The following is a 15,692-nucleotide window of genomic DNA, read 5'->3' on the forward strand; positions in this document are numbered from 1 at the left end:
CTGTCATTCGGTTCAATCTCATCCTCACGACGAGATGACCCACCTGGAGCCTGTCCTGGAGATGGTGAAGACCAAGTGTCCAAAGGTGGAAAGGCTTCACTTCTACAGTGATGGCCCGGTAACCCAGTACAAGCAAAAGGGAAACTTTTACTTTCTCTCCACTGAGCCATTCAGGCTTGGTTTCAAAGAACTGACCTGGAATTTCTTTGAGGCCAGCCATGGCAAAGGAGCTCCAGATGGCATCGGAGGGACATTGAAGCAGTCAGCGGACCGAATTGTGCGCTTGGGGGAAGATGTTCCAGATGCCATCACTCTTTTCAAAAAACTCAAGAGACTGGAATAAACAATGGAGCTCTTCTTTGTCAGTGAAGAGGAAGTTGAAGCAAAAACAGAGGTAAAGATGCCCCGCACCCCTGAAAAAACATTCACAGTAGTCAAGTATTTTGAGGCTCTCTATACATTGATAGTTATTGTTATTGGCCAAATATTTTGAATACTACATCTCATACTACTGTATATCCTCTCTTTTCACCTCAGGTCCCTGCTCTGACACCTATTAAGGGCACAATGAGGATGCACCAGGTGATCAGTGTCTTACCTGGGCATATCAAGTACAGGGACATCAGTTGTTTCTGTCAGAGGCAGGATGGTCCACTGGATTGTGCCTGCTTCGATCTGAAAGTAGCTACTGTGAATGGAGTTCCTGTGACCCCCCCCCAAAGCAGATTAAAGAGACCCCATGGCGACCAGCGGCAGTTGACAGCACACACATTGGAGGGTGGTGCGTCATTAAGTATGACGATGATGTGTACCCTGGCATCATCATGGACGTGGAGGAGGATAGCATTCAAGTGAAGTGCATGCATAGAAATGGAGTAAACAAATACTTCTGGCCAAGTGCACGTGAAGATGTCAGCTGGTATGCAGAGGAACAACTTCTCTGTCTTATACCAGAGCCAAAGGCATCAACAAGCGCTCAGTCCAACTTGAGAAGCTTACATGGAAGTACCTAGAAAATAACTTTATGTAAACTAAAAATGTACTTGAAGTTATGTACGATGATCAGAGCTCTTGGTTAAGGTGTTCACGTTACCAAACCCAATGGTGTTCCACGAGCCACTGGTGGTGGCAAAAAACGAGCATGATTATACACTGAACAAAAATATAAATGCAACACTTTTGTTTTTGCTCCCATTTTTCATGAGATGAACTCAAAGAACTAAAACATTTTCTATATACACAAAATAACCATTTCTCTCAAATACTTTTCACAAATCTGAAAAAATCTGTGATAGTGAGCACTTCTCCTTTGCCGAGATAATCCATCCCACCTCACAGGTGTGGCATATCAAGATGCTGATTAGACAGCATGATTATTGCACAGGTCTGGGGGGGGGTCCGAAAACCAGTCAGGTTTAACCCTAACCCTAACATGTCACCCACTGACAATTTAGGGTTAGGGTTAAACCTGACTGGTTAAACCCTAAAACATTTTTTAATGTGTCAGTGGGTGACATGTTAGGGTTAGGGTTAAACCTGACTGGTTTTCGGACCCCCCCAGACCCCCCCAATAAAGCAAAACTGCACGTTTCAGAGTGGCCTTTTATTGTGGCCAGCCTAAGGCACACCTGTGCAATAATCTTGCTGTCTAATCAGCATCTTGATATGCCACACCTGTGAGGTGGGATGGATTATCTCGGCAAAGGAGAAGTGCTCACTATCACAGATTTTTTCAGATTTGTGAACAATATTTGAGAGAAATGGTTATTTTGTGTAAATAGAAAATGTTTTAGATCTTTGAGTTCATCTCATGAAAAATGGGAGCAAAAACAAAAGTGTTGCATTTGTATTTTTTTTCAGTGTAGTTGGCCTCAGCAAAGTGCCTCATAAAGCCTTTGCCTACTTGTTTGAGACCTCCAAGTTTTGGTGTTGGCCTTTCTTTTTCTGTGTTTTTTTTTATTAGAAATTCTGCTGAATAAATGAATTATGAAGCAAATTACTGTCTTCTTCATTAGCTGCCATTTTTCTCAGTCTCCAACGTAGGGCAATAGCCTACGTGCCCCACAGCTGGAAAATATGATGACATCACACAGACTTGCTCACAGGTCCTAGGGGTGTACCAAAGACCACAAATCCAATTCTGATATATTTTTTAAATTCTGTTAATATTTGTTGCCACTCTAAAGTACACATTCTATAAGAAAACCCTGCAACCACAGACACAGCAGACCTTTGGGACGGAGATAGCCTTATGAAGAAGCAGAGACAGATACACAAAGTTGCAGCTCTAGCTCCAAATAGTGGGTTCATCAAACCAAAACGATTTGATATATTCAAACAATTTTAATAATGTCATATAAAAGATTGTTTTAACAATAGAATTAATACTGTGTAATATTTTAACCAAAAATTACACTTTAAAATGATAGGGCCTGGAGAGAAGGTCCTGGCCCTGACGGACTTCCACTGGTGTCCACCCTGTTAGACGTATGTCCACCCTGTTAGACGTCTGTCCACCCTGTTATGTTGGTATTTTTCTAGCATAGTTTAATGAAAATATCAAATATCAAGTGTATATTTGTACTTTTATAAAGAAATTAGAGGTTGATTATATATTCTAGAAACTTTTAGTAATTCTTATTGTATTTAAGTTTTCTCATGAAAAACAGTGGAAAAATATGCCGCGTTGTCATTATCTACACTTGTTTTTCTCAATATATACTACTTAAAACTAATTAGGTATGAAATATATATCTAATTAGAGTTAGGAACATACAACCCTTGTTAAAAAGTCATTTTAATTGTAAGAATGCACTGAAAACTCATTTAAGCAGTTATGTGTATGTCCTTAACAGGGTGGACATATCCCGGGTTTCACGTGTTGTTAACATATCTATATATATAAAGATTTAGGTGCCTGAGCTTGATCAAAATGTTTTTTAGCAAATTAGATATGTCCTTTATAGAATAGAACATTAAAAAGTAGGTGAATCAACTATTTATTTCACCCAACTTATGAAGTCCAAATGGCACCCTATAAAAAAAATGACCCAGGTGAGAGAACTGTAAACATTTGGTATTCGAACAGATGAACCATCTTCTTACGAATGCTTGTGTTGAAACAAAGTGTACAACATGTGTTGGAAATAGATTAGCTAATTCAGTATTATTATTTGTCTATTCAAACTATGCACAAAAAAAGAACTAACTCAAGGTTCAAGGTTCTTTATTTGTCATATGAACAGTGGCGACTGGTCATCAGGGCACAGCCCCACCTAGTGTCAGCAGAAAGTATTACAAATAATGATTACAAAAAAAGAAAAAACGCTAATACAAAAAAATATAAAATATATTTTAAGATCATGTTTGTTTGTTTGTAACCTTTATTTATCCAGATTGGTCCCATTGAGATCATAGATCTCTTTTTCAAGGGAGACTTGCAGCAATTAGGTTCGACATGAAACATAAAACAATAGAGGATATCATACAACATATTTACAAGCTACATTTACATACTTATCAACATTTACAAATACCCATAGTTTCAAAGATCATTTCACTTAGACTTGTTTTAAAAACATTCAGAGGAATAAAATTGCTCAGCTTCAATTAGACTGTCCTACCAAGCAAGTGAAGCTGCGCACATAAAAGACTACATCATGCGATCTCAGACAATAGCTGCTTGCAACTCTCTGTGTTATCAGTGAACAGATGTAATACGGGATTTACCCTACATGGCTTTATAAATAAATGTGTAGGGGCCTACCAGTGACTGAGCCTCCGTACAGTAAGTGATGGCAAACCTGCCTTGGTATACAGTGTAGTAGAGTGATGATTAAGTGCTTAAAATGTTTAATCATCCGATTCGTCTGTACATTGCTGTTTTAGTCTGTGTTCTTCTAATTAGTGTCTACACAGTGTGTGCCTATTGAGCTGTTTAGAGCCATGTGGGACAAAACCCGATCATGACCCTCCCTCTCACTGTCTAGACTCTAAGTGAGTGTTGACTGTAAAAACTACACGGCGCATGTCAGAGTACTTTTCTATTTAATGTGTGTGGCAAAAAAACTGAGCTACCATCCCCACCATACGTCATCTCACATAATTCAGAGCTGATTGGCTTTAAGTACGTGTCGTTGTGCCGCGAAAAGTGTAGTGTGTGAAGAGGAAACCAGGAAGTAAACTGCGCATGGGTTCTCTCCTTTGTTGGGTTCTCTCGACAAAAAAGCAATGAGATTTATCCATAGGATTTTAGAAAATAGCTCGAAATAAGATCTGTGGGAATGTCTACCCTACTCTTTTTTGTCCACATGTCTACCCTACTTTTATAATTTTCTCTAAATCTATCGATTAGATTTATGATTCGACTTTTGAAGCAGGACAGGACTTTTACAAAAAAAAGTAATAGAGATTTTTGTCCAGAAGGATAGTGGCGGTTCTACGGGGTGGCAGCTGCCACCTCAGAAAAATGCCTTGCCACCCCAGCTGCCACCCAAGTTGGCAGCTTTGTTTTGAAAGAAAAGTTGTGGTTCATCGGACATTTATGAGAGAAAATCTCTAATGTCCGAGTGCAAGACAAGTGAATGCAGCAAAAGACGCGAGCCTTGTAACCCCTCCCCCCCCTGGCGCGAGCTTGGAAATATGATTGGCGGCGATTTCATTTGAACGGGGGGACAGCGCAAAACGAGAAGAATTTCGGATCCAAGTAGACGGAAGGAATGAGATATTTGCGGTCAGGGTATGGCTGGGCTACAGCCATACCAAGAAATGGCTTAGCCCCACCATGAACAATGATGTTAAAGTAAGCAAAATAAAGTCCGCCAACTCGCGCGGAGTAAATTGCACAGACAGCAAAGTAAGATTGATTTCAGTAGCCACTTGTCTGGAAATACCGAAGACTAGAAACGGTTTTGAACTTTTGTCACGTAGTGATCGTCTTCTCAATAGAACATCTTTGATAATGTCTTCTGGCCAATCAGAATCACGATAACGGCGTAGTGTTGTTGCAGGAAGTCCCGACGGAGAATACTTTTGCTGTGGTACATCTCTATATACATCGATACAACCAACACGTAATGAAATAAGACCCCACGGTTTGATGATTGATAGGTGTGTGGGCTGTCTTTCATTTTGACACACAGAACAATGGGGGCTATCCACATCCACCCTTATCCACAATGTAAAGTAATTCACACAACCTCTTCCCTCTTCTCTCTGTGAGGAGCAGTAGGTTCAGCTTTCAGACCAAAGTAACCAAAAACTAAAATGGCATTCATTTTTTTTAAATATGTCGTGGAGTAATAGATTTATTTATTTTTCTTCTCAAGAGAGTACCAGAATGTGTATTTTATGTTAGTATTCCAAAAAATCTCCTGGGGGAGAATCCCCCCAGACCCCCATGCAGGGGTTGGGTTTTCAGCATGTCAACTCTTTCACTTCTGGGGAAATTGCAGGATTGGCTCCAGGTCGCACTTTTTATTTACTACAAGACAAATGTGCCTTTTTATTTCATACAGTTCAATTTGGATTGAGACAGGGAAATAATCTAAACCTCTCACGTGCCGTTTCACTGTCAAGGGGAACGTGTATGTAATTGCAAATACTGACTTGAGCCCCACAACTGTATGGGTTAGCCCTACCATAGATTACCCAACACAAATACTGCCGCCACTGTTTGCGGTCTACAATGTCAGAGAAGAGCCTGTCAAGTTTGGCTGTACTCAGCATTGAATCAAAACGCACCATATCTTTAAATCGTTTTGTGAGGCGTTTTGCTGATCAAGATGGTAATCGCCACATTCAGCTGTTATTTTTGATTTATGATAGTAGGCCTAATGACTTATCTTTCAAATTTGAAGGAGGGTGAGCAAGCATCTTGAGGAACATTCATAATTAACTCCTCCAAAAAATATAGTTTATTTAATAATAACACTGAATATGTAAATCATAACAGTGATTGACAGCTGATAGGAATAATATGATTGTTAATATTATCATATTCATACAGACAAACATAGATGAGACAGTTAATTAATCTACTTATTGCAGCAGTCTGCATACATTTGGTACCCCTGCTGATCTAAGAGTGAAACAAACTCATTCAGTTAAAATTCATTATTCAAATTATGTCTGCCACCTTATATATTTAATATGTATGGCTTTACTGATGTGCCACAATAATGTCACCTAATGTTATTGAGTTAAAATATCAATATTGTGGCTTTCCAAGTTAACATTGATTGATATGACTGTGATTAAATCAGAATATACTTCTGCCAGGGGATGCCACCCCTGAAATTCTCCTGCCACCCTCTTGCCACCCCATGAATATTTGTCTAGATCCGCCCCTGGCATGGACTTCATCTTCAAGTCAAGGTGAGACCACAATTTTATTGAAAAAAGGATCTTACTTAGAGAGAAAAATCCAATATTTAAATGATAAAATTACATTTTCTTTTTAAAATTAATCGAAGCATCAGACTGTAAAAGCTTTTGAAAATAATAGAATATTTTGATTTAGGTCAAAATATAATATTTGTAAACCAGGAATCACAATTGGAAGTTGTTGGTCCCACCATTTCCCTGCTGACACATTTAGGTAATGAACATCAATGTGTTTATAATTATAATCCAATACATATTTTCCATTCTGCACAACAAATAGCCTACTTTTACTATCTCCAAAGTTTGTTTTGTTGCTTATACTTTTGTTTTCTCACTTCCAATCCATAGCATTTTGAAGGCAAGACTTTTACTTGTAACAGATTATTTTTTACACTGTGGTATTAATATATTCCACTTGAAAGTTCTGATTCTTTCTTATATTTGATAGATCAATCAATTGATCACATAATGAATATATACAGCAGATTACCCGGTAATGAAATAAAGCTATTGGTCCTGATGAAATGATTGTGAAAAGTAGCATCAATAGAATTTCAAAACAATAACAGGACACTTTCATTGAATTTAGAGAATTTATTTGCCATTTCTGACACATTACACAATTCAATATTTCAGTTGATCACGTCAATGTTTCTTCTTTTATACTACAGTAGCAGTGGGTGAAAATAAATATACATACAAATACAAAACAGAAAAAGTAATGCTTCCAAATATGGAAGAAAATAATCTAGAACTGTGTGTCACCTTATTATTTATTTGCAGCAGGCTTGAAAATCCACTTCCAGTATGTAAATGGCTAACGTGAAGATTAAACAAGCAAAACATGAGCAATCCGTTCGAGAGAACATCCTCGCTTAAAGGTGGGGTATGTAATTTATTTCAGAAACACTTTTTGTTGTATTCCATGGAATTCTCTTAACATCCCGATAGCAATGGATATATTAAATGCTTTGACAAAAAATACATTAAAAAATGTCATCTATGGAAGCCGTAATACTGTAAAAAGTACGACCAATCATCTGAGCCGGCCCGGCTAAAATAACTGGATGGCCAACCTGCCTGTCAGCCTTCCATCTGTGCACAAACTTATCTCGTGCCCTCATTGGTCATGTGCGCGTTCGTGTGTGTTGGAGGAGGGGCTCTGTAAGGAAGTCTGAAGGAAGGGGCAGATTTTTTCCGGTTGTGTATTTTCAAATTCTGGTTCTTATTACACATCCATGATTCTAGCAGCTTCCAGCTGGTTTCTCCAAAATTACAGACCCCACCTTTAATAACTGAATGAATATCAGATCATAAATTACAATTTACAGTGCCAAAAGAGATTAAATTATCATTATTCTTGATTTTATTGCACTTTCCACAACCTTATATGCAGCAGGCCGGTGGCTAATCACTGTTAGCTTGTAGCCACGGCTGCCCCACCTAATGGATCTTTCTTCAAGTTAACAAAGGACTTTTTATACTGATGATTTCTCGAAAAGGGAGCCAGAAGATTAGGGAAAATATATATGTACATACAGTAAATATGGATCAGGCCGCCTTGGACAGGCACAAGACATTCACAGTTCTTCTCTACATAATGCTTGAATATAAAAACATTGTTCGTCCCAAGTGTTTGCAAAAAAACAGCAAATCACTTATATTTAAAGGAGTTTGATATACAGTATGTGCTATCATCGATGTGGGCCTGTTATTGCTGGTTGAACTCTGTACGCATGCTCCTGATCGTTCATAAACAGATGATATAGATTAACACAGACACTGGTTGAAAATTGAAAAGTAATTGTAAAAATAAAAATAAAATATACAGCCATATACATATACCAGGAAACAGTAGTAATTATTTTATAATATATGTGCTTCTTAAAATCTCTCTTGAAAGTAAATATTGGATGTGTGTTGTTATTTAAACATGGAAACCCTTTTGGTTTGCAATATAATATATGTAACTTTTTATCTTCCACACAGTACAGTAAAACGTTGATCTTCGGTTTCTGAGGACAAACAGGTCAAGACAAAAGTGTTGGAGTTGAAGCATATTTTGGTCCACTATAAAATACAATTAAATAATAAAAAATCCAATCTGTTTTTTGTCCAAAGCAGAAATAAAAGTGTAAAGATATGAAGCGGTCTAGTCTAAAAGCTTCTGATGTTTGAAGCAAACAATGTGCACACACTTTTCCTGACCTTTGTTTCCTCAAGTGCAATTGAGCATTCACATGAAAATAACAATGTAACAAAAACAAACATATAGACATGTAATGAAGGCCCTACACCTTAACGGCTTTCGCCCTGGTCCAAACAAGTGAAATGTTTTTGAATTCTTTTGATGAAGCTGGCTCTTGCCAACTCTGCTGCTGCAACCGTTTAAACTGCCTTTAGAACCTCAGGCACTTCTCTTCATGTCACCTCACCAGAAGCTGTGAGAGTGATGTTTTTTTACCTCGTAGTGCATCCATACTTGGCACACATGTTTCATAGTTTTGGGTGGTTGAGGCGGAAGAGTAGGATGTAAAATGAGAGTCCCCATCTGTACAATTGTCATGCACAAGATCCCTCGAAATCTTCCGCTCCTGTCCATTTTGAGCTCCGTAACGCCACCCAACCAAAGCAGGCTGCTCTGGGGTGGACCCTGTGAACCAGAGCGTGTGTCCCATGTCTGTTGAGTTCTCGGGGAAGAAGGGCAGAGATGTTGCCGTTTACATGAAGGCTTGCCCTGAGGGAGCACCATAGGAGAAGCCTGGGAAAGCTCCGGCTGCTTCCTTCACGCTGCTGGTCACCATCAGCGAGTCGTTGCACAAAGAGGCGGGGACGGGCATGTGGGTGAACTCGGGATCGAAGTGACGGAGGTCTGTGGGGCCGCTCTGTGAAACCAAGCAGGGAGGACATGATTTAGTTATAAAATAAAAAAGGTAAAATGTCAAAACAGTAATAAATGTTGCTGTTATGGATTACACTGCTGTATTTTTTAAATTGGTAGTGATGGGAAGATGGAGGCTTCCTTTTTGCAAACAAATAGCAGCCCTTTAAGAATTGTTATTATTATTATTATTAAAATCGCTTTATTATCTGTAGGTACAAAACATTCACAGTAAAGAATACAAAAAAAAAATTAAATATATATCTCATATGAAACATTACATATACATTACTTTTATTAGACAAAAGTATTAATCACAAGAGTAATTGTGTGAGTACTTGCAGCAGTATATAATGGTTGATATATTTAAAAAAATAAATAATTCAAACAATGTCCCATAGGCCTTTAGTAAATTGTAGCCATTTGTATATGTTTTGTTGTGGTAGTGATTAATAGAATATAAAACATACAGCTGCTGAACTACACTCATCTGAACTCACCACTGAGGGGATGAATGGAGGTGTGATCTTCTTGGCCATCAGGTCGTCCCAGTTGATTGGAGAGAAGAAGGAATGGTGCTTGAGCTCAAGCTGGAGGAGACAAGACAATTTAGATAACTTGATGTTCACATTCATAATTAAGTAAAGCTAACACCCTTTTCACCCCGGTTACATTTTCCATTTGCCCTGAGAGTTAGATAGTTCTCTTTAGTCGAAGTTATCTCAGTGGGTCTCAAACGGTTTTATCACAATTTATGTAAACAAATATTTCCATGGCACACCTTTATAATAATTAAGATAAATAAAAACAGGTTGGAAATCATTCCAATGTATACTATAGGACAGTAACCAAAAAATATCCTTTAAAACTGGAGAGATTCAAAAATATGGATAAATAAATCAATGTTAACTAGGTAAAATAAGATATGAATGAACAACAAAAATAAAGTACCTTACATTTATTTGTTATTGGCTTTGGTAGGTTATTGGTTATGTTCACATACTTATTTGGTTATTAAAATGTAAACCTATCTTTTTCAAATGGGTGTTTAGAGTTGTAACCCCTAGATCTAGTCTCTAGTAATTCTGCTCAAAGTGCTTCAGATTGAAGCATTTTACTTTAAAATGTTAAAGAAAATCTTCCCGGCGGGTGCATACCCCCGGACCCCCCGAGAGGATGTGATGTCCACCCCTCAATTAAAACATTTTGATACAATACTAAATACATTTGATGCCTTTTTATATAAGCTGTCCCCATGTCAATAAGTTTCGACCTTTATCTTTTCTACTGTACGTTTTTCAGGCTGCGCCAGCAAAGGTCTTGCCTAGGGCAGCAAATTGGTCAGAACCGGCCCTGGTGTCATCCCCACAGCATCCCCCATTTGAAACATGTTCCCATGGCTATGGATGCCAGCAAATACAATGGCGGCTTCACAAAACTTTTCAGAGTTTTACGGGGCGTGGTTTGCAATTCGCCCAGCCAATCAGAAATGGGAACATTTTTCTCCCATGAAAGTGCCTGAAGGGGGTGAAAAGGTTCTCATGAACTAAGTTCTAGTTCCGGATTTTTTTGGTGTGAACGCAAGAACTATCGGAACTACTCTGGGCAAAGTACTCCGGTGTGAAAGTGCCTACAGATAGAAAAAGTGGCTTCCAATAGCTTCATATGGTTTTTTAGTTCTGTTAATGATGTTATGTTACTCACAAAGTCATCCTTCACTCCCAGCCTCTTGGTGCGGTCCTTCTGCAGCAGCCCCTCCAGCAGCTCCCTGCCGGAGTTAGACACGTTGGGCTTCAGCACGGGAGACTTGTGCAGGATGTTGTTGTACATCTCAGCCGTGTTACGGCTGTAGAACGGGGGCTGGAAAGCAAAAGGGACAAGACATTAAGTTTGCTTTAATATATGAATAAGCAGTCAAGTAGAGATGGAAGAATATAGAATTTTATCTTGTATTGTAATAATAAAACACCAATATTTAGTTGATTGTGGTGAATTTACAATAGTAAATGACCTCAAATTAGTGACTTTAAAAAACAATGTCTAGCTGGAATTCATTGTAGGGAAGTGAAAAATAGAGCCTGTTATCATTCACTCACACAAAGTTGATTGCAAAGGGGAACTTATGAGTTATGATTATTTTGGCTCACATTTATTTGGCTGGATAATCGTGACCTGAAACATTCTTATTGGCTCATGCCTACTACAGAGTTGCATTAAGAAGCATAAAGTCATAAGTTTCACTTACAAGTCCATAGAGCATCTCGTAGAGCACTGATCCCAGACACCACCAGTCCACTGTGCGGTCGTACGCCTGCTTCTGGAGAACCTCAGGAGCCAAGTACTGAAGTGGAGAGCAAAAAGGAAAAAAAGCGTTAAACGACAATTAGAATTTGGTGAAGTTTAGGATGCACTAAAAAGCCTAGAGATTAGTTTTGTACCTCTGGTGTCCCGCAGAAGGTTGTTGTAGTGCCGTTGTTCTCAAGGCCTTCTTTGCAGAGGCCGAAGTCTGTGAGGACGATGTGGCCCTGGGAGTCCAACAGGATGTTCTCAGGCTTCAGGTCCCTGTGAACAAGCAGAATCATTTGTTTTTAACTTCAAGGTTAGTTCAGTTCAGCATAGATTTTGTTGACAGATGTCCACTAGGGGGCGCTTTAGGATCGCTCATTACCTGTACACAATGTGCAGGGAGTGGAGGTAGCCAAGTGCACTTGCAATTTCAGCAGCATAGAACCTGGCTCTGGGCTCCAGGAAGATCCTCTCCCTCTGGAGATGGTAGAACAGCTGGAAGAGACAACACAAGCCTGTCAGCATCACCAAAATACTCTGATATTCTGTCCTGATTTATGGGTGTTTTGAGATTATCACTGACCTCGCCACCGTTGACGTAGTCGAGGACAAAGTACAGTTTGTCAGTAGTCTGGAAGGAGAAGTGCAACCCCACCAGGAAGGGGTGCTTGATGTTCTTCATCAGCACGCTGCGCTCTGCCATGATATGCTTTTGCTGGAAGGAAGATAAAGAAGTTGATATAATGCTGTGTTCATCACAATCAGTGTGGAAGAAACATTTGTTATAAAATCATACTTAAGTAAAAGCGCAACAGTTTTACAAATTCTCATAGAGCTTCAAGAGTGGTTATTTGTCATATTATTGATATATTATTACTGAAGCTTCAATGTGTAAGCAGCATTTTAATGTGACAACTTTAGCAGAATTTTACACTAGTTATGTACTGTTGAATATTTAAAATAGCAGTTCCATATTTAAATGATCTCGTTTTATTTTACAGTTCTTTATCTAAGTAACTTGTAACTTAAGCTCTTAATACATTTAGAATAATACCTTAGTATTACATTGAAATACTTAAAATCAATACAAAAAAATCTTCCCTTGTGCTTTCCACAAAAGGACATATTACGTGATGAAATATATGTCTTGTTCCGTAGATTCTTTGTTCAAGATATGCTATGAATACACACCTCTTTCTTCTTCATGATGATTTTCTTCTGTAGCACTTTAACAGCGTAATAATTTGAGGACTCCTTGTGTCGAGCCAACAGAACCTGTTACAGATCAAACATTTGCGTCAGGGACCGTGGGGCAGCAGGCGGTGATAGACATCATAAAATAAGTTTAGACACATCAAAGAGAACACTGACTGACTCACCTTTCCAAAGCTTCCTTTTCCGATGATTTTGAGGTAGTCAAAATCACAAGGTTTGATCCTATTGAAGAGAAGCAAACAGAGGATTAGGATTTGTATTGACACACAGTGAGGTGTGCATGTTTTACAAAATTCTTCACATTTAAATGATATTTATAAGGCTACTTACTGAGTTTCCTCAGCCAGTGAACTTCGTGAAGTTAGGTACATCTGTAAGAGAAATAAAAAGGAGAAGGGTTATAAATGCGTTGCCACATCTTGAAAAGAAAATGAGATAAATAGTCAGAAAACACTTCCTGCTTACCGAACTATCAGGAAGTTCATCTCCGTCATCCTGCTCGTTTTGATTCTCATCAATCTTCAGGAAGTTGTTAACTTCAACACTGAAAGAAACAACATAGAGCCATACATTACATTTGATATCAGCTATTGACATTTTACAATATCACTCAGTGTAAATGGTTTTCTTATTTTTTTAGATTGAATTACTCAAAATAAATTACATTATAATTTAGTTTTGCAAGTCAAACCCCCAGATCTAAGGTAGTTGGTGTGACTGAAAAGCTGAAAGAAGGCTCCCTGCTGCTGTGGTGTGAATGACAGTCTGACACTGAGAGGTCAAGCTTAGGCCACGCTCATCTGCATGCAGTCTAACCTGTCTGAGAAACACCTTAAACCCCTGACCCGACAGACAGGAGACGGCTCTGCAGGACTCAGCATTCTGTATCAGCCCTTTCATTCTAGAAGGGGACACATGTAGCCTATTGCAAATGTTTACATTTATTATATTTCCACAGCAGCAGACCCCACCCTGGGAGTGCGCACCTTGTATCATGTTATAACTGAATAACCGGTTTATCCTTGTCTACGGAACATAGGGGATTTGCTGGTGATTAGGCAGCAGCAGTGGAGAGGTTGTTAACAGACTCGTCATAAAGGACTATTCTTACACCTGCTGCCTCCTTGGACCCAGATTACGCTTTTCACAGGATGTCCTGCCAATATAGGGTGGATGATTGGATTGGCAAGTGCAGGCTGCCGTGATTGGGCTAATGATTGAGAAATAAATACCAGAGACAGGAACTGACCTAGGGATTCTAATTTTGCCTCAATTTAAGCCCACTTTTTCTATTTATTTCAGAAATAGGATATAAATACACCACACCATACACTCCAGCTACAACAAACAAAATAACACCAGCAGCAACAAAAGGAACCTCCAATAATTTAAGGGTTATCTGGATGAGATCATATCATGCTTTTACAGCACACTGTGTGATGTTTTTTCTGTTTCAGAGAATGCCATAATGCGAATAATATCATAGAGTTCCCTCTTAACAAACACCCATTTTTAAGAAGCCTGGGCTATGATTTCAGAGGTGTAAAAAGGCAGCTCTAAGTAGGTCATTTTCATGTTCTCATCCTTGCCCCGTTATTAATTTTGTATATTTTTTTCAAAACATCTAAAATATTTCAGTATAAAATAATATTTAAGGACAGCAGACCAGATTTGCGACCAATTCTAGCATATTTCCCCTCTTGTGGAACATATTTTGAATGGAAATACTCACTGTTGGCAGATATGTGGGGTAGACACCAGCTTCTGGATGAAGTCATTCAACCCCATTTTTCTCTCCTTGATGAAGGCTACACAGGAAAACAGAAGGGAAACACTTGATGTCAGTATCACACATCACACAAGATTTAAATGTTATTTCCATTAGAGAAAAAAAAAAAAAAGTGTTGAGATTTAATCCTCTATTTCTGCAGTTCCAAATACCCTGTTACGGGGTAGATGTGCGTGCTGGTCATGGACCTCTAATGCTGCGGGCTTATAGGTTATGCAACCACTTCAGGTCACTCATCCGGACACCAGTAGTGACTGCCAACAAAGCATTTTCCATCCTTGATTCTAAATACAACGCATATAGTGCGTTTTGATATTTTAAGAAAGATTTATTGTCAATTTCCAATTACATTTGTACCTTAAAGTCAAACAAAAATGCTCTTCGCTATTAGGTGACAGCCATATGGCTCACAAATGAACACACATATGAATACATACTCTTAGTTCGCGTCTCATATCAATACATGATAAGCTTCAGTGATGGATTGTCATATTGTTGTTGCTCACCGGTGAGAACAGTAACAATCCCCCTCATTTTGCAGTAAGTTAGATCACATCCAGCTTCAGTCACCGCCATGATTGTGATGATATAGAAATATCCAATACAAAGAATAAAAACAGACAGTAGTATTTCCTGTAAGGTCCCTTAGTCGTCAGTTATCACAGTGTCACAACCTCTAAAAACGGACAATCCGCGCGCTACACTCTCAACTGACGCTGCCCACACTGTGCGAGCCAGCCACTTTATATATACGGAGCACGTGGTACTTTTCCGAGGTTACGCCCCCTCTCCTTTTTCTACGTCAACAGCGTAACCACGGCAACTGGGTGACATCACGGGATTCCGCTGCAGCCATACTGTGCCTGCAGGAGATGACGAGAGGAGCTCACTGCAGAGGAGGTGAGAGACTGCACTCCCACCTCCTCCTCTTCATCTCTCAATGGAAACCTCCCACTGACTGTAAGCACCCAAACAAAAGGGATTAAGCCATTTTAACGAATAACTTCAAACATGCGAGCAAGAGCTGCATGTTATTGCTCTTGTGAACAGTGGCGGTTCTAGACCAATTTGACTGGGGGGGGGGGGGGGCAGGCTGGGGCCAGTTATTTTCTGAGGGGGGCACAATAAATGCAGGAC

General features: G+C 39.1%; 1 protein-coding gene across 1 annotated transcript; it reads right to left on the reverse strand.

Annotated features, from left to right (window-relative positions):
• Positions 1–7,727: 7,727 nt before the first annotated feature.
• Positions 7,728–15,288, reverse strand: LOC307022535 (serine/threonine-protein kinase Sgk1). Its single transcript, XM_079655357.1, has 13 exons — positions 15,062–15,288; positions 14,499–14,574; positions 13,232–13,310; positions 13,097–13,137; positions 12,931–12,988; positions 12,743–12,826; positions 12,135–12,266; positions 11,934–12,046; positions 11,704–11,827; positions 11,511–11,606; positions 10,970–11,125; positions 9,766–9,855; positions 7,728–9,269 (listed from the first exon to the last, which is right to left on the reverse strand). The coding sequence occupies exons 1-13, from the start codon at positions 15,129–15,131 to the stop codon at positions 9,105–9,107; spliced, it is 1,284 nt and encodes a 427-aa protein (XP_079511483.1). The 5' UTR covers positions 15,132–15,288; the 3' UTR covers positions 7,728–9,104.
• Between the last annotated feature and the right edge of the window lie 404 nt (positions 15,289–15,692).

This window comes from Notothenia rossii, assembly GCF_949606895.1.
Source record: "Notothenia rossii genome assembly, chromosome: 10".
Classification (NCBI taxonomy): domain Eukaryota; kingdom Metazoa; phylum Chordata; class Actinopteri; order Perciformes; family Nototheniidae; genus Notothenia; species Notothenia rossii.